The 23,364-nt window shown below is 48.0% G+C and overlaps 1 protein-coding gene across 7 annotated transcripts in view; it reads right to left on the bottom strand.

Moving 5' to 3' along the window:
- Window positions 1-23,364, bottom strand: part of LOC108629663 (protein bric-a-brac 1) — a 182,981-nt gene that overhangs the window by 121,570 nt on the left and 38,047 nt on the right. For 6 of the 7 annotated variants that reach the window (XM_018032477.2, XM_026817437.1, XM_018032469.2 and 3 more), the window contains 2 exons: window positions 21,989-22,107; window positions 12,239-13,430 (listed from right to left, as the gene is read on the bottom strand). In XM_018032477.2, coding sequence (XP_017887966.1) covers window positions 12,239-13,222 — 984 coding nt within the window. In that variant the 5' untranslated portion in view covers window positions 13,223-13,430; window positions 21,989-22,107. Of the gene's footprint in view, window positions 1-12,238; window positions 14,058-21,988; window positions 22,108-23,364 lie in introns of those variants that run through there. The other variant, XM_018032471.2, reaches the window with a different exon arrangement.

Raw genomic sequence — 23,364 nt, 5'->3', positions numbered from 1 at the left:
GGGTAAAACTGAAATGAAAAATGTACACATGAAAATTATACGAATAACGATGAAAATGAGTAATCGTGTAATTATTACGTAAAACGAATATTTCCGCGGAAGGATAATAGTATCTGGATTTTTGCTATTTTCCACGGTGTACTCCGGCTCTGTTCCGACTCTGTTTCTACTGTGCTAAGCAAACGAGGAGCTCCCTGCATTCTTTACGGCAGACAGGCGCTTCTCGAGAGCGCCACTTTGCCGTCTTCCTTTCTCTTTCCCGCTCGTTTCTTACCCCTCTCTCGAGATGACACGTCGTTGCGTTTGTAAAAGTCACCGACGATAACACCCCCGAGATGTTTCAACCCCTTCGCGCCGCCGTTCCGCTTCAAAGACCGAACAGGAAATGTTGCGTACTCGGATTGAACACGTCCGTTCGCAATTTTCGAAAGGTAAAATTCAATCTTCTCAGAAATTTGAGTCTCACGAATGAAACAGCAAGAAACAGAGTCGAGTATTAAAGGTGAGAAGTGCTCGTAGCGTGTGGCAGGCATTTAAGAAAAAAAGAAACGCTTGAAGCGAGAGAAAGGAGAAATACGAGGGCGAGAGTTACTTGTTCTTTCCTGATTTAAACGGCGAATACAAGACGGTAGGAGAGCCCTCGTCGAACCACCGGTAAGAACAATATCCGGCATTGTCGCGAGCGAAACAAAGTTTCAATTACGCTTTAGCATCGCCCAGTTGCCTCTTTTTAGTTAGATTCCCCGAGTCCTCCGCGGCAGTTCTCATCCACGGCACCTTGCTCTCCCTCTGGTCTCTCTTTCTCTCTCCCTCTTACCCTCTCTCACCCTCTCTCTCTCTATCTCTCTCTCTCGCTCCCACCCTCGCTTCACCTGCCGCGAAGCAAGTAACGCGAGGGAGAAGGTAAGAAAGGGCCGAGGACGCAGCGAGTATAAACGCGGAAACCGAATGTTTTTCAAGCAATTTATTGCGAGAGCGCACGCGGCAAAAGTCCCACGCGGACTTCGGCGTCCATTATATCCGCGGAATAACTTAACGGTCCCTTAGAAACGGCGCTGAATGGCCTATTCACCGGTTCGTTGAAGGTTCTCGAGTGTTATATAATAAAGAGCGCTCTCCGTGCGGGCATGATGTAAGTTTCAATCGGCCGAGGGCGCCCGCCACCCTCGCCGCTGCTTTCTTTTCTTCGAAACCCGATGCCAGAAATCAAATCTCGCGAATCAATTCTTTCGGTCACAGTCGATCGACAGACACAAATTCCTGTCTATAGTCTCTGAGGGTCGTGCATCTTTAGGCAACTACAAGTTCGTAGCAATTTTTTTTAAACCAGTGAACGAGATGGAAGGAACTAACGGATTCTCGAGACGAACGAGAGTTCCTGGAACGGTCGTTCGGGCAGAGGAAAAAATAACGGGGCATAAAAGTGAGCGTAAAATGCTTTCGCCGATTCGCAATAAACGAGAAACAATATCGTTTTTTATCGTTTGTGCCTGGCTACGCTAATAATATTTCCGCGGGGCAATGATATTTTTCAACCGAGGAACGATTCTAATCCTAATCCAATTCGACTCGTTTCAACGTTTGTCAACCGTTTATCCGAGGAACGTTCCGTCCGATCCGAATCCGAGCGAATTTCTCGAGTTTTGAATCGGAGGATTCGAAATCGTTGAGACGAAAGTGGAAAGGTGAGAAAGAGCCGAGGGAGGGAGAAAAGTCGAAACAACGATGCAGAGCGGGAAGGAAGGAACGGTCGCGTATATGCTTTCCTGGGTTTCCACCGGCGAAGAATATGACGGCGGTGACGTCAGCCTGAATATTTGAAGGGGGCGAGACTTCAAAAGAACACGTGTTACGGTGCTAGGACGCCGTTTAAATAATGCAAAGTCAACTTACTCTCCTCTCTCCCGCGTCTCTTTCTTTTTCCTCCGCGTCTTTCATTGCCTTCTCCTTTTGCTCGCAGCCGCTCGTCCCTACCTACCTCCCCGCCCTCCCCCGGTTCGTCTTCGTCTCCGTCGACGCGACATTCCCCCGTCCCTCTCGACCGGCTCGTTCCCTCTCGTTCTTTCCCGACGTACGCGTCTCTGTTTGGTCAGGTCCCGGTGTCCCTCTTTATCCGCCCCCGCGCCTCGCCTATACCTTTCTCTTTCTCGCGGATACGCGCTCGAGACTCCGAGTCCGAACTTCGTAACGATCGATGTGCCACCCTGGCGTATGTACCGAGCGCGATGAAACGTTAATGCGGCGAGGATCGCCCGTTCGTGCCAGGAATTTCGGATTTTCCTTGCGACTCGTGCCGCCCGTCCCGTCGTCGGCTATAGCCGGCCGTTACGGAAACAACTTTTCTAATTCGACCCATTTCCTTTCGAACGATCGACTAACAATAAGATTCGAACGTCGACGTGCCGCAGCGGTCGTCTTAACGTTCTCTCTTCGTCGGTATATGTTCAGTTCATTTCGCACGGCAGCTCTCGCAGATTCGTAAATAATTAATTGATTTTTCCGTCGAGACGATCGGTCTGGTTCGGAGTTAGCTGACCGAAAACAACGTTAGAAAGTAAAAGAAACTTGTGATCGAGAGACAACGTGAAAGGCGATGGCAAAGTGTTGAGAAATAAAAGTTCTGAACGCGGTAGCAGCGCTAAAAGTCGACGATGCGAGCGACCGGATTCGCGGGTCACCGATCGTGTATGCCTGCCGCGAAGATCGGTAAAAGAACGTTGATGGAAAAAAGGGGGGAAGACGGCGTGCAGGGGAAGGAGAAGAACAAGTGAAAGAAGAAGAGAAAGAAGGATTAAAAGCGGCGGATGGGGATAAAAGGGGGGCAGGGATGGTAACGGGGGGAGCTCGAGCTCGAAGTGGGGTGTCGGAGAAGGAGGAGGAGACGATGAATGAGTCGTGTGTGCAGTCGATGCGATGCACGTGCAGGTGCATCGGGAGTGGGGGGACGGCAGGAATTCGCGCTGTCGCACCCGCGCATTTACCCCACCCCCGCGTCGCAGGGCGCAGGATTATGGAACCACCCCTGTGTACGAGGCCCTCTGTTTTTAGTCCCGGTTTTTTTCACCGATTGGCCACCCACCGTGCAGCCGCCGATGCGCCGTTCGTGGACCGAATTCGCGTGGGCGTACGTTCGCCGCTCGAAACACCATCCCGTTCGATTCCCGCGAGAGCAAGATTCGCCAACCAACACTCTCGACCGCGTTCCTCGACGGCCGCCGGCCCCGAGAAGACAAAAGATGCGCCCTGCGCCCCCTTCCAGAAATCGTCCGCGAGATATTAAACCTTTAAATTAGCCTCGCGCAACGCGTACATCGCGGCCAGGCATCGTTCTTTCCTCTCCCTGTCCACGGTTTCTCATATTAAACTTTCAGTACGAGATTCGCGAGAACCGAGAGGGAGAGTGGATTTCTTCTCGCGTGCCACGCGACCGTGTAATTCGCCGTACGTGGGTTTTACACGTGTACTTGCACGTTTTACGCGCAACGTGGCAAAGACGCGTCAACGTCACCGCGTGTCGCTTTACGCTCGTCCACGGAATGCATTAACCTACCGCAACGTCTCTCCTCTTTTTTCGCTTTCTCAAAGCTCCTCACCCTCTTCTCAATTCGCGAGACGCTTTCCATACTACTCGACGATCCTCGTAAGTCGTCTTTGCCGACAACGTGAACAAACGCAACGACAAAACGTAAGGTACCGAAAGAGCGCGTACTAAACGGCACTCTGTTCACCTACTTTCCTTTTCGCTCGGGGTCTCGTAAAAGGAAAGGGAAACGATCCTTCCGACAGGCATCGAGGATCGACGTCTCTATCGGCAACGTGGCTCGAATAAGGAAGCACGAAAGGAACTTGTTGCAAGGGACAAAACGCATTGAAAATCGCCTTCCTAGAAATGTTTTTGCGAGCCAAGAACTTCTCACGCAATTACGAGCGACTTCTGGCGCCTGCACCCCTCTGACGCGGCACCTACTCTGGCCACCCCGTCTCATCCTTCCCCTACCCCCGTCTACGCCACGGCCTGGGTCGCCGTCTTCCTTCCCCAACGGTCCTGCCTCTCTCGGCCACGAACCTACTTTGCCCTCTACTTTATCTTTATCCGTTTTTCATCCCCTCGCTCCCCGACCCACCGCGGTTCCTACCACCTTTGCTTACCCCGTACAACCCATCCTCCATCGCCGACGCGCACGTCATTCCGTATTATTATCATTTTATCGTCAGCAATCTTGGTTAATGCAATACCCACCCCCCTTCTCTCTTCCTTATTTTCCGATTGAATATTCTATCGCGCTACCGTTCCCATAGAAAGTTAAGCCGCCGTGGTCAAGGTTTTATTTTTTAGTCTTTGCATCTTCAAGTAATTGATTGGATCCATGGAAACGAGTAAGTCTCTTCCAGTCGATTCCGATATTTTATACATTACTCCCACGTTTCTTTTATTCTTGAATCCGAGATCTGACGACAACACTGAATACAAACGACGATGAATGATCCATCGGTCTCAGAAGAAGTTGGTAAAGACTCCGCATAGTTTCGGGGTTGCCGACTTAATCGCGCATCGATCGAAAGTTAAGGGTAGCTTCTCTCGCGCCACGGCCACGGTGCACCGGCCATTCGACTTTGTTTCCGCGAGTCACCACACGGTGTATAGGTGCACAACAGCTAAGACGTTCTCTATCGATCGACGGATTAATTCCTGGTCTAGACAATGGGCCGCCATATCTCTAGCCGATGCGATGAACGCGTTTCTCACTTCATATTTCATATTAATAATCTCACAATCTTATTCTATTGTACGCACGAATCTTAAATATAATGACATCCGTTTCATATTATTTTTTATACCAGCGCATCATTTTTTTATTGCCCCAATTGGACAGATGTTAGACGCGTTATTCAGTGTCGTTGCTCGGTGACGCAAGAGCTGCGTCGTGTCATCGTATATCGGGAAAGAGTTTTCCGAAAATCTTTTGAGGAAGAGGGAAACGCTTGGAGCAAAGGGTGGAGCGACAGGTGTGAAAACAGGAGGATCGGTTCGCGTCTCTGCGAGACGCAATCTCGTCGGCACAATGGAACATAGAATTTTTAACGGGCCGGATAGGAATATGAAACGAGGCGCGAGACAATGGCTTTCTCGAGACCGATTCGCCTTTATCTCTCGCCGTTATTTTCTAGCGACCCGACTAATCTCGCTTCCGCGAAAGAAACTCCCCCGCTAACTGTTTCCTTTTAATATCCGAATACCATTATTTGCCACGGTTTCCGAAATTGATTCCCTCTACTTATCCTAATCCTCCGACGGGATTATTTTTTGAACGAAATATAAACGCAATTAATCCTTTCGCCTCTGCCGCTGCCGTTATAATCTTTGCTTCTTATTTTCGTCGATCTCGCCCACCTCTGCAGGTGACGATCGCCACGCTGTGTCCCGGTTCTCGACGTTCCCGGTGGAAATTTCCCAGTCCTCTTATGACAAACAATATTTTCTAAATATACTTAAATTAATATCGCGGAGGGACGATCGTATAAAATCGGCGAGCAGTGAATCATGTTCGCGAGTGCCGTGAGTCACCGACGTAAATGAGATTATATTCTACATGGCTCCTAATAGTAACCACGGCATTAAACCGGCTCGGCAAACAAATTCGAGCGGGTGACTCACCCGGCGCGTGTAATACTTATGTAGAAATCCGTATTGTTCCGAAAGCGTTCCAAGGTCCTGAAACTCTCCGATCTAAAACCGTTCCCTGTATCGATTAAACTTTGACACGTCGCGTCCGCGATTCGGGGGGAGTGTTTCACTCGCGGGTTTAAAAAAAAAAAAAAAAAACCCCGGCGATTCAACGTTCGAGGCATTGAAACGTGAAACAAGCGCGTCGGAGGAGGCGACGAACGCCGGGAGTGAAAAACGCCCGCGTTCCCTCTTCCGCGTCAGAATTAAACGGGCGTCATCGCCGGCCGTGTCTTATTTCTATAGGTCGCGCGCGCGTGCCTATTATACGCGGGCGAGGGTATATCTTTTTTTATTCGGCTCGACGGCGGTGAAAACTCGGGATGTGCAGCAACGGAGCGAGGGTTTTATTGGCTGGGGAGAGAGGGTCGACGACTGGAGGGAGGGGGGGGGGCCCGGCAGGGTGAATGTAATCGAATATCCTAGAATTTAATTCTATCGGTTCGTCCCGCGCGTTCGACTTTCATATCGCGCTTTTTTGCGACAGTCATTAAATCTAATTTATCGCGACGTCCGTGTCGCGTTTCAGGGAAACGCCCGAAACGGAGGGAGCCGTCGTGTGTTTCCGCGATTCAATTCCCTACTTCTCTGTTTCTATACACGTTCTTCACGAATCGCAAGATTTTTCGTTCGCGTATCTTTCGATACACAGCTTTTTCCTAGGTATCAATCCTTCCGCGGTACGCGTACTAGTTGCTCGTCACAGTCGAGTATCATGTTCAGAGATCATCCTCAAACATATAGACAAATTCCATTATTCCATACATGATCCATGTGATGGCTGAAACATGATTGATCACAATCATTGAATCGAGGCGATCTCTGAATCAGACCTATCGATAGAGAATAAACGTATTTTGGAAACTTCCTTTTGAACAATGGTAACGAAAGAAGAGGCGATGACACGAGGGTGAAAAAAGGCGAAACGGTATCGATCGATGATCGAGAGTGAAGTCTCTCGCAGCTCGCGTACGCGAGAGGGAGAGAGAACGTCGTTGCAGAGATAACGACGAGAGGTTATAAATCTCCTTCCGGTCGGAATCGGGAGCGAAGCAATCTGCGGAATGGTCTGGTCATCCGTCCATCAAGTCACGCGTACCGCAGCGTGTACAGTCTACGTATTAATATATCTGGCTCGCGTGTACGTGCACGCACACGCGCGGATGCCGCGCGGTACGCGAGCGTCTGAAGCGGCCGTGTATATCGCGTACGTATCGCGGAGAGGATGTATGGTGTATCGTAGGGTGCACGGTGTGTACACGATGCGCGATGCACGATGCACGATGCGCGGGACTCCTCCTCGCTCCACTCCGCTCGCTCCCTGCACCGTGTATTTATGCGCGTTTCGATGGGAAAAGGCAGGGAGCGCGAGAGCAACTCGGACGCGACGCAAGATAATTTCTGATTTACCGCGCGGCTTCGCCGGAGCCTGTCGCGAGCCCAGATCCGTCCTGTCTCGCATTTTCGAAATGGAAACGGAACGGAACGTTTCATTTTTATCCCCTCTATCAAACCTACGCGGCTCCACCCTCTTCCGGTAACGACCGGTATCCATAATAATGGAATCCTTTATAAAAAGACCTGTACTACCTAATGGACAGGAATACTTATCAAATAGAATTGTAGCTATCGAATAAAAATTAGATGAGCGAACGTCTTTATCGAATTGTTCATAACGAACATGCACCGAAAGTACCACTTGTTTCTCCTTAAATACAAAGAATGCAATTCTGATAAACGGAGACATCGACGTGTGACGCAAAAAAGGGAAAAATCGTAAGGAGCAATTCTAAAAGGTGGCTGTGAAAAGAATACGAAATGAGCTAAGAGAAGATCGTCGATTTCGGGCAACAATGTCAGTGTCACGAAAGGGAAAGAGAAAAAGGAGCAGATACCCGAGAGAAAGGAGGAGAGGATACGTGGTCCAGGTATTATTATATTCCAAGCATTGTCATTACGGCAACAGTTTCCTAGGAAGGCAATTTTCAAAATATTCTCAACGTGTACCATTATGCTCGCGCTAAGCCGTCGGTTATTAGAAAATAAGCTCTCTAGCAGTGAGCACACGCAGAATCGCACGACGAAATTATAACTGTTAACCGCCAATTTCTTCCGGCACCGGTCGAGAAACTAGCAGAAACGCTGCCAGCTACGAGTTTGTTTTTACTCGGGCCACTGAATTCTCGTCGACGATGATCGATATAATTTTATTCGACAACACCGCAGTCTCTTGCGTGAATTTATAATTAACCGTCGATACTTTTATGCATTACATGTAGTATTGACAGTATTTGCACGATCCTCTGAATCCGTATTTCGACTCGGGTCACAGATCGGACCATTGAGTTTGATCTAAGACCCGTACGTTGCACGCTGAAATTTTACTTTACGATAGAAATTGTATGCCACAGGACGATTTGAAGGAAAACTAGATTCCGTAGAAAAATGTTGGATCTGACTTAAGATCGAAGAACGCGATAGTAGAACTCTCGATCACTTTCTGACGGGCGGCGTAATCGAGTAGGGAGGCAGACGGTGGTTGCCTTTTTTCCGAGGGTATCGAGGGGGAGGGGGCGAGGAGGGATGAAAGGGATGGAGAGGAGGCGTCACGCATTTTAATACATCAAACTTTTCAATTTTGCCGCCGGGGCTCGTATCGCGAGGCGCGCGCGGGGCTCCGAAATGACGCTCCTGATATATCGCTTAGGTGGCCCGTTACGCGTTCATCAACGGGGAGATCGATACACACGCGTGCGTGCAGCCAATATCGCGAAGGCTGCTGGAAGGGACGCGAAAACACAATCAAGACCGTGGCCCGGCAAAAACACTAATTTAAACGGAACGAAGGAAATATGTAGTCGCATCCGTTCTGCATCAGGATGAATGGCGCTCGTCCCGGTTACTACGATCCACGATTTACCGTTCCGCGACTTTTTCCCGCCTCTCTTTTTGTCCATCTATCCACGCGTCTCTGCCGCGACAGAACTCGGCCGGATTCCCAACCCGACCGAATCAAACGGGCGAGACGAAACAGTTATCGCGACGCGTGGCAAGATTAAATTTTTTATCTGAACGTTTGTTCTATTCTAAAGACGATTTTCTTCGCTTTCGCTCCCACATCTACCTATCGATGGAATCAGGCCGCGTTTATATAGAATTTAGTCGGTTCTGGGACGCTCGCAAATATTGTTAATGACGAGTTTCGTATTCTTAAAAATCAGCCACCTACACACATTACAAATTTCGAAGAATTCGCGCGACGAAATTGCACTGTTCGATTCGATCTACAGAACAAAAGACAATTTATATTTAAATTCAGATAATCCGGCGGAAATCCAGGGAAACGGACTCTTCCGAATGTTTAATATCCTCGAATCGCGTCTCGTTTAAAAAGTATTTTCCATAAAAAAGTCGAGAGATACAAATATCGTATTGATCAATTATTTATAAACAGTCATTAGAATTGAAACTTATGACTGCTGGTTGTTGAAAGTGCGAGAGACAGATACTCTGCTGTTTCGCCACAGTCCCTGCGCCGATCGAATGCAGTAACCCCGAAACAAGGGTTTCAAGCATCCACTAGAGTTTTCTTAAAGCCTGCTGTTTCTTTTAAGTGGCCGACGTTCGATTTGTCCACTTGAACGCAGAATAAACGATACAAGTCGATGCTTTCCAGTCGGCGAGCGGGGGACCTAGGGCTCGTAATTTTGCAGCAGGATCGACACCGTGAACGGATTTCCACGGGTCAGCCGAAATGCCTGAACGTAGCTGCGTACGTATTAGGTTTACCCGCATCAATTAGGCATTTTAATCGCGGAGAGGCTTCGCGGCGGGGTATCCAACGGAATAGTTGCGATATACTAGGCGTATTACGATACGAGCAGGCATGCCCGGAGAATTGGAACGTGGTTGCGTTAACATAATGGAATTCCGCGGAATGTTATACCCATTATACATAGCCGATTGCGTCACCGCGCCGATATATACCCACCATAGAAAAATAATACGGCTCGCGACAACGACTAGCTTCAGTTTTCCACTCTGCTCGGCAAACGATCGATCTCCGATATACACATTTTTAAGACTAAATATTCTAGATCAGACTATCTCAATTCTAACGTTACAGAATTTGGTAATCATTATCTGATAGATAATAATCGTGTTGATAATCGAAATTTAATACGAAACGCACGAGTCTTTATCGGTTGTTGCCTTTGTAATCAATTTAATATGGCAATACCTATTCTCAATGTTGGCGCGATTATTCTTTTAATCAGTCCCTCAAGTCTATACGGTTTATTTTATCAGATTTTAATGTTTATCAATAAATTCATAAAGCTTTGGGTAAAATATGTACGTAGATACTCAGAGCGTACGATACTTTAATCAATAAATGTGTCTGTTTTAAAAAAACCAAACGTGTTTTTCTCGATCATTATAACAAGACCGACGAGTAATTCTCATCGATTTACTATGCATGTTTTAATGAAACTTCTGAAAGATCACCTTCTAGGTATATTTCCTAACACGTCTGAATAAATTGTTGCTGCTATTCGAATGAAGCGAAGAAGGCGGCTCGTTTTTGCACGGAATCGTTGCAGAAGTTTGCACCGCGGGAGAGAAGGGTTCTGGAAGGGTTGCGAAACGAAGCGAGGACGCGAGGACTCGGTTGGTAGCTGTTCGTTTAATAACTTGCGCCGGTGGCGGACGATAAATAATGCAGGAGACACCGCCGTCCCGATGTAATTAACGAGAACAGTCGATACCCGGTGTGTGTCACGTATGCGCGAACGAGCGCGTAGTCAATATTTGTCATTCGTTTTAACAAAAAGAACGTTACAAAACGGTCGGATGCTCCGCGTCCAAATATTGACTATGCTCATTGACGTTCATTGATACTCTCAATTAGTGCGCACCGCGCCGTCGAAGCCGATCGCCGGGTAATTGGACCTCGACAGGCAAAGGCTCCGTCAGGCGACGTCGCGCCTCCTCTGCCGGCATAAAAACATTCGCGGGCAACCGCGTTTCCGTATAATTGGCCGACCCTAAACTACGATTTCTCGCCCTCCCGAAACGCCAATTATAAACGCGCGGACTTTTCCTACGCGATCTTTGTCTCTGACGTCGTGTGCGCGCGCTCCGTTTTCCAGTGCCTCGCGACGACGTTCCGACTGTCGCGGAGAAACTTTCTCAAACGCGCGGGGGAATCTCGTTAACGTTGCGAAACCTAATTACCAACTTTCAAAAACCGTTTCGACGTTTCATCGATTTTTTTCTACCGCGCGACCCTCTTTCGTCCGCGTTTCGTCGAACACAGACGCGAATACATGTGTCTTACGAGGAGCGGTTACTGCGTATCAACAACCTCTGTCAATGTTCTAAATTATGCTCTAAACGAAAGATCATATACTAAATCGTGTACACAAGCAGTTTGAATAAAATTTATAAAACGGTCATCTAACAATTGCAATAATAATTAAATAAGTACTCTCTTTTCTTTCTCTCAATTCTGCAGATTTTTATATCGGAATAATTAATCGATTACGTACATGGACGTTTGTCAATCATTTAAACTGAATATAAGAAACATCTAATTTTATATCAGGTGGTAAAACTTACGAACAGAGGTGGAAATGCGGATAAAACATATTCGATTCTCTCATTGTCGACAAGTGGTTTCTGCGGGGGTGTTTGCTCTACGTCATTCCCGTGGACAAACGTTGTTCCGTCGATTTTGCTGGGTGAGTAACGCGGGTACGAGCGATTAACCGAAATAATTAGGAGACGCGGGACGAGCTTTTTCCCCAAGCTTCTCTTAGAACTGATATACGAGAATCGGAGGATCAACAAAAAGGACGCATGTATGGATGTTGTAAACACGGTAAAAAAAAGTATATCTCGACATACACACACCCCCCAAACTGTTTTCATACTCTAAAATATTTCGAAAAAGGTGCCCACGTTTTTTTTTTACTCTCGCGATATCGAATGTTATTTCCTCACACCTTACCCCGCCCAACAGCGAACGATACATAATCGAACACTGTGAGACGTCCTGTTCTCTTAATTTTTGTATCAAATTATATCTACATTTTTTTACATTACGTACGTTATTATGCTCATTAACAAATGGTCATGTAACGTATTGGAGTTATAATGTGCTTAAACATGTGGCCAAGATATTCGAAACGCCATCTTAATATGTAACTAATGATATTCAACCATTCTGTTCATATATCTTCTTATGTATAGTTTTTAGTCGTATATGGAATTTAAGGAGTCGACAACTGGAGTTCATAATGACGAATTCGTTATTACGCACTTAACAAAGTGAACTGGTACTGCGAAGTTATTATTAAACTGACAAATTTTGTTTTTTTTTTTTTACAATTCAAAGAACCGGCAACTGCCAAAAATACGAATTATTTTTGCGCAACAAAATTCGTTAAATCGTATCTACCGACTATACGCGTAGAAGATATGAGAACAGAGGAAAAATGAAAGTGGACTCACCCTTTCCTCCTCGCGAATCATCTCGGCGATGCCGGGCTTGATCTCCAGATCATCTCCAGGGTTCTGCTGTCCTCCCTGTTGTTGATGATGCTGTTGCTGCTGCTGTTGCTGCTGCTGTTGCTGCTGCTGCTGTTGTTGTTGCTGCTGTTGCTGCTGCTGCTGCACGGTGAGCTGCTGGCCGTGCGTGGTCAGGTGGTTGACGGAGGCGTGCGGACCGGAAGTCACGTGGCCGGGCACGTGGTGAGCGGAGAGCGAGTGCGAGGTCTGCTGGCCCTGCGGGGGCGGCGGCGGGGGTGGCGGCAAGGGCAGCGAAACCGGAAGTTCCTGGAGGTTGATCTGCGGCGTGACCGAGACCGTCGGCGTCCCGGGTGACCCTAGGGACCTGGGGGTCGAGCTGCTCAACGGCAGCATGTTGTGGATGTCTGGTACGATCACGTTAGCCCCGGCTTGGCTAGAGTCCTGGTCGTCGGGGAGGATTCCGGAAGCGACTCTGTCCGGGCTGCCGGCCGGCGGCGATCTCTCGCCAGATATTCGACGCCGTTTCTTCCTGTGCAACGCGGCGTTGGCCGCCTCCTCGAGACTCGCTCTCGACGTCAACTCCTGCTCGCTGTTAACATCAGCCAAGCCGCGGATCTTGAGGCTCTCCGCGACTTTCAGCAACGGTCCGATCTGTTCCTGGGACACGTTGATCTCACCCTTGTACATGAACTCGACCGCGGCTTTCAGCTCGGGCCACTTGATGTCCTTCATGATAACGATCGGGTGCTGGCAGGGGTTGTCGAAGAAGAGCGCCTGGAAATACGGACTGCACGCGGACAGCACCATTTTGTGCGCTTTCACGCTGTGCCCGTCGCAGGCCAGGGTCACGTCGACGAAGCTCTCGCTCTGCAGCAGCTGATCGAACACGTTGGTCAGGTTTGTTTGGTAGTTGTTCCATCGGAGGCAGAACTGCTGGGGGGACCCAGCGCCGCTCTGTTGCGTCATATTTCGGGGATCCGAGTTTCCTCTTCTGTCCTCCTCAGCCCCTTCCTCCGGCACCTCTTCGATCCTGTCCTTCTCCACTTTTTCCTCTCTGTGTTCCAGCGCGGCGAAAAACGTCACCTCCTCCGCCACCGCCACCTCCTTCGCTCGAGCGTCCACCCTTCGAGATTACCCTTTCGCTAGGCCGATATCAACAACGGCCAGACCGCATCTGGAACACACGCACACACCACAGTCGCGCGCGCGAATCTAGGGAAAAATGGCACGCGCCTCGTCCTCGTGGGAACGCGCGCCGGTCCGTCAAACGTGCGCGGCCTCGATTCGACCTCTCCCGAGCATCCTTTTTCTATCGACAGTGTCCGTGGCTCTCACCCGACGCGTCGCGCGCGTTCGAACCGCATCGTTCGCCGAATCGACCGAGGATCTATACGCGCGTGGCGTCGCGACGCCTTCCACCCGGGTGGCCCGCGCCAGCGCGCGCGCGCGTGCTTTCGAAAAACGGGGTGAGAGCGGGAGAATTCCCGCGCGCGCCACCAAAACGCCTTCGCGGTACCTCCGAAACGTTCGCGCGGTCTACCCAGTTAGTGTCACACTTGAACAATGTTCACGACCGATTCGACTGTCCGAGCACCCACAGAGAACACAGGATCGGTACCACCGGTCGGTCGTAGCACTGACGAGAAAAACGTGGGCGCGATTACTATCGTAGGCTCGTGACGACGCGTGCGTGTCGAGGCGACGACGGGTGAGCGAACGAACGACGCACGATCTGCACCCCGTGGCGAGCGCGTCGCAACTGAGAGGCTCGCTCGAGCGGCAGTAGAGAGGTCCGCGAGTCGGGCCGATACCGTGTGGTTCTCCGGCGGCGGCGGCGGCAGCGCCGAGTCGCGGCGCGGGGGCGAGGGACGCTGGGCGACGCGGCGCGCTGCGTGGGAGCGAGAGCGAGAGGGACGGACGACGCGGGCCAAGGTGCCCGCTGCTCGGCGGCGGCGGCGCGACAGAGACGCACGAAAGAGACGAAGAACCTCGTGGGGTGCGAGCGAGTACGAAGAACCGGGTTGTTGAAGAGAAGAGAAGAGTAGAGAAACGGTTGTTGCGGGTGGAGGAAGCTACGTAGCCTCGGCTGTCCTCGCGTTCCCCTCGCACGACCTCCACATCGGCCAATCGGGAGGCTCACCTTCCGATCGGACGCGCCGACAGGCGCCGCCCCCGGAGACCGCCTCATACCGCCTCTGCTTCTTTCGCCGCGCGTCCCGCGCTAGGCCACCCTCGGCTTCTCCTCTGCCCCCAGGAAGAAGAGAAACTCTCCTGCGGCAGATCGGAGAGGAGAGGCCACCGCCACCGATCGGCCTCCCGAATCTCCGATCCACCGATCACGACGAGAGGAGGTCACGCCGCGCCGCCGATGCCGACGCTGCCGGTGGTATAGGTGGTGGTGGTCGACGCCGCTACCACCGACGCCGACGTCGCAACCGCCGCCGCCGAGCGGTACTCTCCTCCCGCGTCGAACCGAGTTCCCGACGTTGTCAACGTGCGTTGGTACCGATACCGACTTCCCATGGCTAAACGTTCTCAGCTTCCATACAGAGTTCTACCAACGATACCATTTCTTGACCCTGTCACCATCGACTAAGAGCCGATCGTCGTTTCTTATACGTCTCGCCTAGACGCGCGATAAAGATCTACTGCAATAATTGGAGTCATCTTGTATTCATAAACAATCGCGACCGTCGATTAATAGACCGGTACCGAGGAGAAAAACGAAACCGACGCGACGAACGTTCAGTTTATTACGTCCGACCACGCGATTAATCTTAAGAACCATTCGAGCCGACCATTGTTGATCGAATAAATAAATCGTAGACGAAGGGTTAATTTCTGGCGGACCGATGGAGTTCTCGCGGCGAAGGTGAGTTCAACGAGGAAACGGCGGCAACTTTCGCGAAACCGATCCGCGGTGATACGATTGGCGAGATGTTCATTGCTCGTCGAAAGACTCGCTCGATGAAAGAACGAGGGAACCTTGCGCTTCGTAACGAACTAATTGGATTGCACGCGGGAGAGAAACGATTATTTAACGACAACGGCGAACGCTGCCGTTTCCTCGAGACAAGCAAGAATATTAACGGTCGTATTTAGGGAGTCGTGCTTCTCGATAACGGAGTTACGTTGCCTCGTGGAAAGGAGCGATGGTCGTCCTAATTAAATTAAGGGCACAAAGAGACGGGCTCGTGTCTGTCCCTCCAACTATACCAGACACTCCTAAATAGCTATTAACGCGAATTTTGGAACTCTCCCGCCGCTCCCTCCGTAGAGAATCTCCGTCTTCGTTCTCCAGGGACCGAGCGTTTTCTCTAGCGTTAACGGCGAGTCTATATAGATTGCGCGACGATATTGGACGCGTAAAAGCGCGAATCGAGCGTGGCAATGGTAAACGACGGCGCTGATGGTCGTTGAACTTGAATAAAGACCCGAGCAAGGAATATTGACCGGGTTTTTATGGTTACAACAGATTGCGTCGACGTCGAACGTTATTTCATCGCGAAGTCGTGCCTAATGCAACAATCGAACCAACTGTTCACCTTTTCAACTACAAGTGAATTTATACGTTCGAAAATATACTATTAGCGAAAAGACTATCTTCTCGTTTACCCTGATTCTATTACAATCATTTTTTCAATGTTTCCTCTGCAAGATTTCTGGCAAGAAATGCCAACGCCGATGCTTTACGGTTTTTATTTCGCAGCGGGTCGACCATTTTTCTCGTCTCGTATTTTTTCATAACTGGTATTGCAGCCGCGAAAGTACTGTCGTCCCCCCGTTGGTCCCGCGAAATCACGGCGGAACCGTTTCCAAGTTCGCGAACGATACAGCGAAGTCGATTTCCTGCATTACTACGCGAACTAAAGAAATCTCACAATATTCTGCACCATACTTCAAACGGAAACCCGTATAAAAAGTCTTATAATAGTGTGTCATAAACAGCTTCGATTGAAAATTTCATTAATTTCATGGATTCCTTGTATTGAAATTCGTCGTAAGAAAAGTCGAAGAAAAATGACGTGATTAGATCGAAAAATTTCCTGTCTGCAAATAAGAACTTGAATCAGAATCCATAATCATGTATACAGTTAATCATGAATCATTGAAATTCGAGGATGCTGCCGGTGGTAAGAAAGTCGGTCGCGTTTTCTTGGTTCTCGGCGTTGATCTCGCCGTGGGTCGAGTCGAAATTTTTCCATTTCGCCGGAGAACGCGGCGCGTTATTATACTGTTTGCAGTTAAACAATATTACGTAGTAAAATTTATGGCCCGCGCACCCTTACAATGCGTTCCCTCGCCGCTGAAAGTATCAACGATACGAGAAATACGAGCGCCTATAGCCACCCCTGCGATGATCCACGGCTTAGCCAACCCCCACCAATTCCTCCTTTTTTTTTTTTTTTAAATCTCTGTTCACCCTTTCGCACCTATCTTCGCACTCTTAATTGCACGCCGTTTGCCGCTTCCGAATTTTAGCTAAACTGTATTCGTTTCGTCGTTTGTTCGATGATTTTATCGAAACAACCTGTGCACCGTGAATACATCCTTGCATTTGGACCTGTGTCACTCGTTTCAACGAGATCAATGACCAATAGTATGTCTTAGTGACTCAGTGTACGTTTGTACGAATATGTACGCGGTGACTCGAAATTAGCCGTTTGGATCGTTACCTGGCCGTTCCTCCCAGAATTACAGGAACGGCGGCGCAGCCTTGTAGGTATTGTACAAGAACAATGAGCAAAGAGAAATATTGATGATGCTGCTGCCGTGTGACTAAGCGCGTGAACGCGTGTGCGTGTGCGTATACATCGGGCTAGACAAGTGCGGAAGAAAGAGGCACACGGACCGCGAGAAGGTACGCGACGGAGTGGAATACGAGGGGCATAACGAAGAGAGAGAGAGAGAGAAAGAGAGTGAGAGATTGAGAGAAAGAGAGAGAGAAAGAGACGGAGAAAGGGTACGGGGACGCGTAAGAGGAAAACGATAGAAGGAGAGAGAATTATGTGCTTAATATTTCAGCATCGCGAAATTCTGCCCCTGAATCATTAATCGCCTACCCCTGCGGTGCCTAGTCGAGTCTCGCCTCCACCCGCCTCTCTCGCTCCAGTTCTTTGCTTTCGCCATGGTTCCCTTACGCCTACGCCTTCCACCCAGTCTCACCCCTCTCTTGAATATTTCGACTCGAAACCCTACGAATAGACTCGACCGAACTGTAATTAACGTCGCGATTAACTATCCATCCGAAGATTCCACGATTAACCATGCAGATATTCTTATCCGCGAGAGAAGCTGTCAAACAAACCTAACTGGAATCTCGATGAACCGTGATTTTACTCTTATCCAACGATGATCGTCAAAGACGGGGAGAACGAAAAAGCTGCTGATAAAAAGTTGCTGTCTTTTCGGTTTAGGAAAATTGTGCGATTCCGAGTGGAAAAAGCATAATAAAAGCTGGAGCAGCGATCGTAAAGGAGAATAGTAGTCGAGCCTAAAGGGGAGAGAGAACGTTCTGGCAGCAGTTATTAGTCGTAGTCGCGGCGGCGGCAGCAGTAGCAGTAGTAGCAGCAGCAGCCCAGCCAGGCAGGGCGTGCAGGTTGCGGGCGAGGTTAACGTTGCAGAAAGGGGTGGCATAAAAGGGGTGTGGGTGGCTGGGTGGGCGGCCGGGTGGCTGGCTTGTACCAAACAATGATATCGGGTATTTGATTTGTAACCGACGACAATACCGACTTGCGACCCCGCATTTCATCCCTCCGTCTCACTTCTCGTTCCCTTCTGCGCCATTCTCTCTACATCTGCATCTACCGATACACGTTACGTATATACGTGCTGCTACGCGCGCGTCTACCTTCGTTAACGTGCACGCGCGTGTAACGTAAACGTCAAGGCTATCGATGCACTTTTAACCGATATTCGATGCAAAATCTTGTTAAACCATTAACCGACTAATATATATCTTATGTCCTCGAGGTTCCCTCCGAGGTGAACACAAATTGCCGGTGTTCTCCATTTTCGAAGTTCTCAACCTTAACTGGTTAATTTTCTTCTTCTTTATTTCCATATTTCTTACATCATCGTTTATACACTACCTTTCATAAAGTAATTTAAAAGAAAAAACCGCGACTTTAAACGCGTATCACCTAAATTGGTCGATCTCTTCTTGTTTATTTCACTCGGACAATAAGAACTGAATTCTGGATGATAATCCAGGGTAAGAAAAAAACGGTTGAAGAGAAAAGAGGCACTCGTAAAAACGAAAGAGGTGGATGAAAAGATAAGGGAAGAGGCAGAAGGGAACGGAAGTCGGTTGCCATTTCACGAGCGTACGTACATATTTGGCGGAAGACGGCTCCGGCAGCCAGGTGCAACGGACCTATTGACGTGTTAATTGCGCTTGAATAATTGAAACGGGCCACCACTCGACACCGGTGTTCTGTCCTTTTAAAATGTCTCCCGATCTCGTTAAATCCCGCGCTCGCCCGAAACGAGCACCTCGAATCGAACGCTGCTCACCGACCAAATAAAATTAACACCCCTCTGTTTCTTACTCGAAACATCGACCGAGATCAAATTAACAAAACCACACTCCTTCCCGAATGTCAGAGCATATATAATAAGACGAGACGCTGTGAAAACAGGCTAACGTATTAAAATTTATGATACTTACTGAATAAACGAAAAAGAGTTTACCACATTTTTATAAATGCATAAAATCTGCGGTCGCGATTGTATAACAAGTGTCTGACGATTACTGATTTGGAATATATCTCAGATTCGAGAATACAGTAAAAGATGTAAATGATGCAGGTAGACATATAGGTACACATATTGTTGTATGCAATCGGAAGCAGGGAAAATGTTCGAGCCGAATACTGAATTATTAAGGATTTAGCTGTGTATCGCCGGAAGGGAAGGGTTCCCGGTGATCGTAAGAATATCTAACCTCGACGTGGCTTCGTCCATTATTCACCGGCTGTCATCCCCGTGTCGGGGGTGAAACGCGCTACAAGAAAGCTCGAAAGCCCGATCGTCCCACTTATTTCCGATCGCGTCGCGTCTCGCGCTCGCTCTTCCCATCCCCTCTCTTGTTTCTTATACGCCGTTCTTATTATTTCTTTGTATTTTCATTATGGAAACGAAGAATCGACTGCTGCACAGTTTCGCACGAGGAACGATCGCGATGGAGACTTGACTATGCCGCTTAATACCTACCGTCTACGGTCTATAATAACTACCTAAAATGAGATCGCGTCTTAGAATGATCGTTCACATGCTGGATTTAGCTGATGTGAAAATAGATCTGTGATAGACAGAATCCCATAACGATAAATCTCTGGACTGATCGGCAGGCTGCAAATTTCATGCGCTTACAAGAAATCTAGCGTTTTAAAATATGTATAGTACACAGAATTGTAACAAGTATCGAACGTGGCAACGTCTATCAAGTATCAAGGAGTGAATATCCTACAAGATTTCGTTTGTTCTACACAATTTTTTAAATCCCTAAATGGAATTGTAAACTGGCATGATTCGGATACGATTCTCCGCCAACATCTTTTTAAAGATAAGTAATCTGTTCGCAAGGTAATGGACTGATTGGGACTGTAGTGCGTAGATACGTGTGCTAACCGGGATGGACGCGATCCGACTGGCGGTATCGGCGCCGCTAACAAGAGCAGAGCAGGGGTTGTTAAGGGTTGAGGGTCCACCGGCCCCCCGTCCCCCACCTACCATCGGTAATATACGATCGTGCATGATTCTGCTTCGCGTATCACAATGGCCCTCTGGGCAACCTATTCTACGATCAAGCAACCTCTAGCCGCGTGTGCAGCGGCGGCGATCTACCCGGTCTCCGGGCCTCTGCTAGATAATGAGTGATTAGGTAATTAGTTGGCCAATATTCGACCCGTCCCCTTCCCGACCGCCGCAGCCCCGGTTACTCCTTCGATCGCGACGTCGTTCTGCTTTCCCGAAGCGAAGATCTCAAACAGAAAATCTGCAAGATTTTATAATATCTAGACTTAAGAATTTGATGTATTTGTAAAATGAGTAAAAGATAGATAAATTTTATCTGTGTCAATCCTTACTTTAGAATTGAACGAACATAAAAAGAGCAGTGATTAATTAAATAATAGATCTGAAATATTTCTGGCTAAAACCGAGAAGATGTTTCAAGTTAGTATTGATCAGATTTTCAAAACGGAGGGTCGGTCGTCTCTGCCCCCGAAAAAAAACCCCGTAGTATCCCTCCGTGCGCCACCCTTCTTTATAAATATAACAATTAAACGTATGAGGGTCGTAGCCGGCAACAGACGGGCGAGGAGAGAGAATCGGAGAGAGAAGGAGTTACGCGTGTGGAACTACGGATTGCTGAAACGATCAGCGCCGGAATATGCGTCAAACAGAAGGGGGAGAGATATACGAGACTCGTATCCGCAGGAACGCGATCCGTATTTTGTAAAATTGCATTATACCCAACGGAAAGTTGCGAAACTTTTACCATTCGTATAAATGACTCGCTGGGAACGCAGCTGCAATTATACCCCCGATTCTCTATTGAAAAATATTTGTTTCGTACTCGGGAATTGTTTATCGAAGTAGTATATGTAAGCAGGTCTCATTGATTTACAGAAAAATTTTATGAAGGACACACGTCATTATCCTTAAGGGTAACAGAGAGAGGGAGAGAGAGAGGGATCTCATTCTTTAAATCTGTGTCACAAATGTTTTATTCTTGGGTTCCGTGTTCGCTGCGATTACTGTTTAATTTGTAAAGCTAAATAAACAGTCTAAATAAATAACGAGATTGTCTGAAAGAAGAAAGGCAGGGGGTTGCATCGCGAGAAATGAATAATGAACGGTGAGAAATAGGACGCGGAAAATTAGATTAAATTAGATTGGATAAAGTCGAACTAGATTGAATTAGATTAAACCGGGTCGAAAATTGGTAGGAAAGGGAGCACGTGCGTAAGAACGGAGGGGAACTGGCGGAAACGTCGATAACGAAAGAAAACCGATGAAATGCGGTCGGAAAGGGTTAATTCGCGAAACCAAAGACTCCGCGCTCGACTTCAACCGTTTAAATGGCAACTTGCATAAATTGTTGCAGACGTTAGTCACGGGTTTATATTAATAGATCCAGCTGTTCCTAGTTAAGAGTGAACCTCTGGTAATCAGTCAATAAATTAAATCAAGTATTCAAAAATTGGTGTCATGAATACGAAAAGATTTTATAGCTTACTATAGACTTTATAGATTCCACTAGCTTAATCATTATTCTACGAGACTTCCGTTTCAACTATTTTAAGTGTAATCAATTGATACAATTTGAAACTGTATTATGAATCAAGAATTTTACAATCGTGCGTCCATCGTTTAAGTCCAATGATCGTTTCCGAAGCGTAACATTCGAAGAACTTTTTGCTCGGTCAGGGGGTTTTACAAGAATCGAGATTGCGACACGAGACGCTGGGAGGTTCTGATGTAATACTTTATGATCGCTCGCTGCAATTTCTCGGTGACAACATTCGCTATTTCAGTCGCGAGGCGGAATATGTATATATAAAGACAGAGTTATGGGACGCAACGGATATCGCGTGTGTACCTAAGACGAGCGTAACGTCTTCCTTTGTCGGTTTTTAACGACTGCGAATCGTTTCCACGTGCCGATGGACAGTGAATGTCGATGACTTCGTTTGAAAATTGCACCGATTTCGGTTATGCGCTTACCTGTGGGTTACGCGTTCTCGAGCGCCACCGTTGATGATGGCTCAGCTCGCGTTCTCTCCGTGACAAATGCATTGCTCTCCTCCAAATCCATGCGCGACGGGATGCTCCTGGTTGACCTGCTGCAATAACATAACAAGCCATCACAGAACATTGTAAATTCATTTGGAACTGACATAGGTTCAAATTATATTATAAACAATTTGACAAACATATCTCTGTTGTTTCTATTCACTCGTTTTCGATATAAGACTTTAGAATAATTGCTTGCTCGATTTTTAATACGCAATATTCTAAACGCTTGAATTATTTTAATTGAAAGATCACAGGATACGTCTTGGGAGTTGTGAACGTGATTTTGATAATAAGTTGGAAATGATTTGGAATGGATTTAAAAAATTGGTTCCGAGAAGGAAAGACAAAGGATAAGGAAAACCGAGGGAGAGGCGAGTCGGAGGGAAGAAACAAGGGGGCAGGTATGGGTATAGCAATGGTTACAGCAGAATAAACCCCTCAATAATGAGTTCCGCGAGTGAATTCCCCCAGCACGGAGAGGCTCGAGATAATAAAACAGAGCGACCGGGACGCTCGCGAGCGCCGGTGGTAGTGACGGTAGTTGCGGTGGTATTCGTGGGCGAGGAGCGGCGAGGGACGCGGTTCCCGTACTCACCGGCAGGAGTAATAGTAAGAGGCAATAAAATATAATGAAATAACATCCAATCCAGGAGAGATATTGTGAAAATATTATTACTAACTTATTACTTGCTGGGCACGGCGCACCACCACGCTCTCTACGTTTTTCCTCCTTTTTTCTTTGCCCTCCTCCTCCTCGTCCACCCGTCGCCCGTCTCCCCGCCACTTTTCCTCACTATTTCTCCCTTTTGCTTCATCCCCCTTTCGCTCACTTCACCTTTCCGAACCCTCGTTCCACCCTTCGACCAGCTTTCATACTACCGGAGAGCCCCGATAAAAATTTCCATTCCGCGTTCCCGAGAACGCCATCGGATACCGAGCGACCTATCTATGCGTGTACCGCGAAATTCCACACACCGCCTTTTTTCTCTCTCCCGTCTACCCTCTCGCCTGCGGTTTCTTCCACGTTAACTTAAACGAACCGTGCGACCGAATTTTCATCAACAAACCATCTGAAAATCAGACTCGAGAAATGAACGAACAAGTCTACTGTTTCGTCCATTGCTAAACGGGATTTAAGTTTAAGATTTTAGTTTAAGGCTATACAGTCTATCCCAAAAGTTTATATACCTTAGAAAAACGCATTTCCTATAATTAAAAAGAAATCAGACGTCGGAAGAACAATGCTAATAATAAATAGCTACGTGCTAAAAAGTATAGAAGGAAATATTCAATTAATTATTGAC

Source organism: Ceratina calcarata, unplaced genomic scaffold, assembly GCF_001652005.2.
Source record: "Ceratina calcarata isolate Rehan_Ccalc_2016 unplaced genomic scaffold, ASM165200v1 scaffold579.2, whole genome shotgun sequence".
NCBI lineage: Eukaryota > Metazoa > Arthropoda > Insecta > Hymenoptera > Apidae > Ceratina > Ceratina calcarata.
The sequence above is the reverse complement of the archived record's forward strand: the minus strand, read 5'-3'. Positions and strand labels throughout refer to the sequence as shown.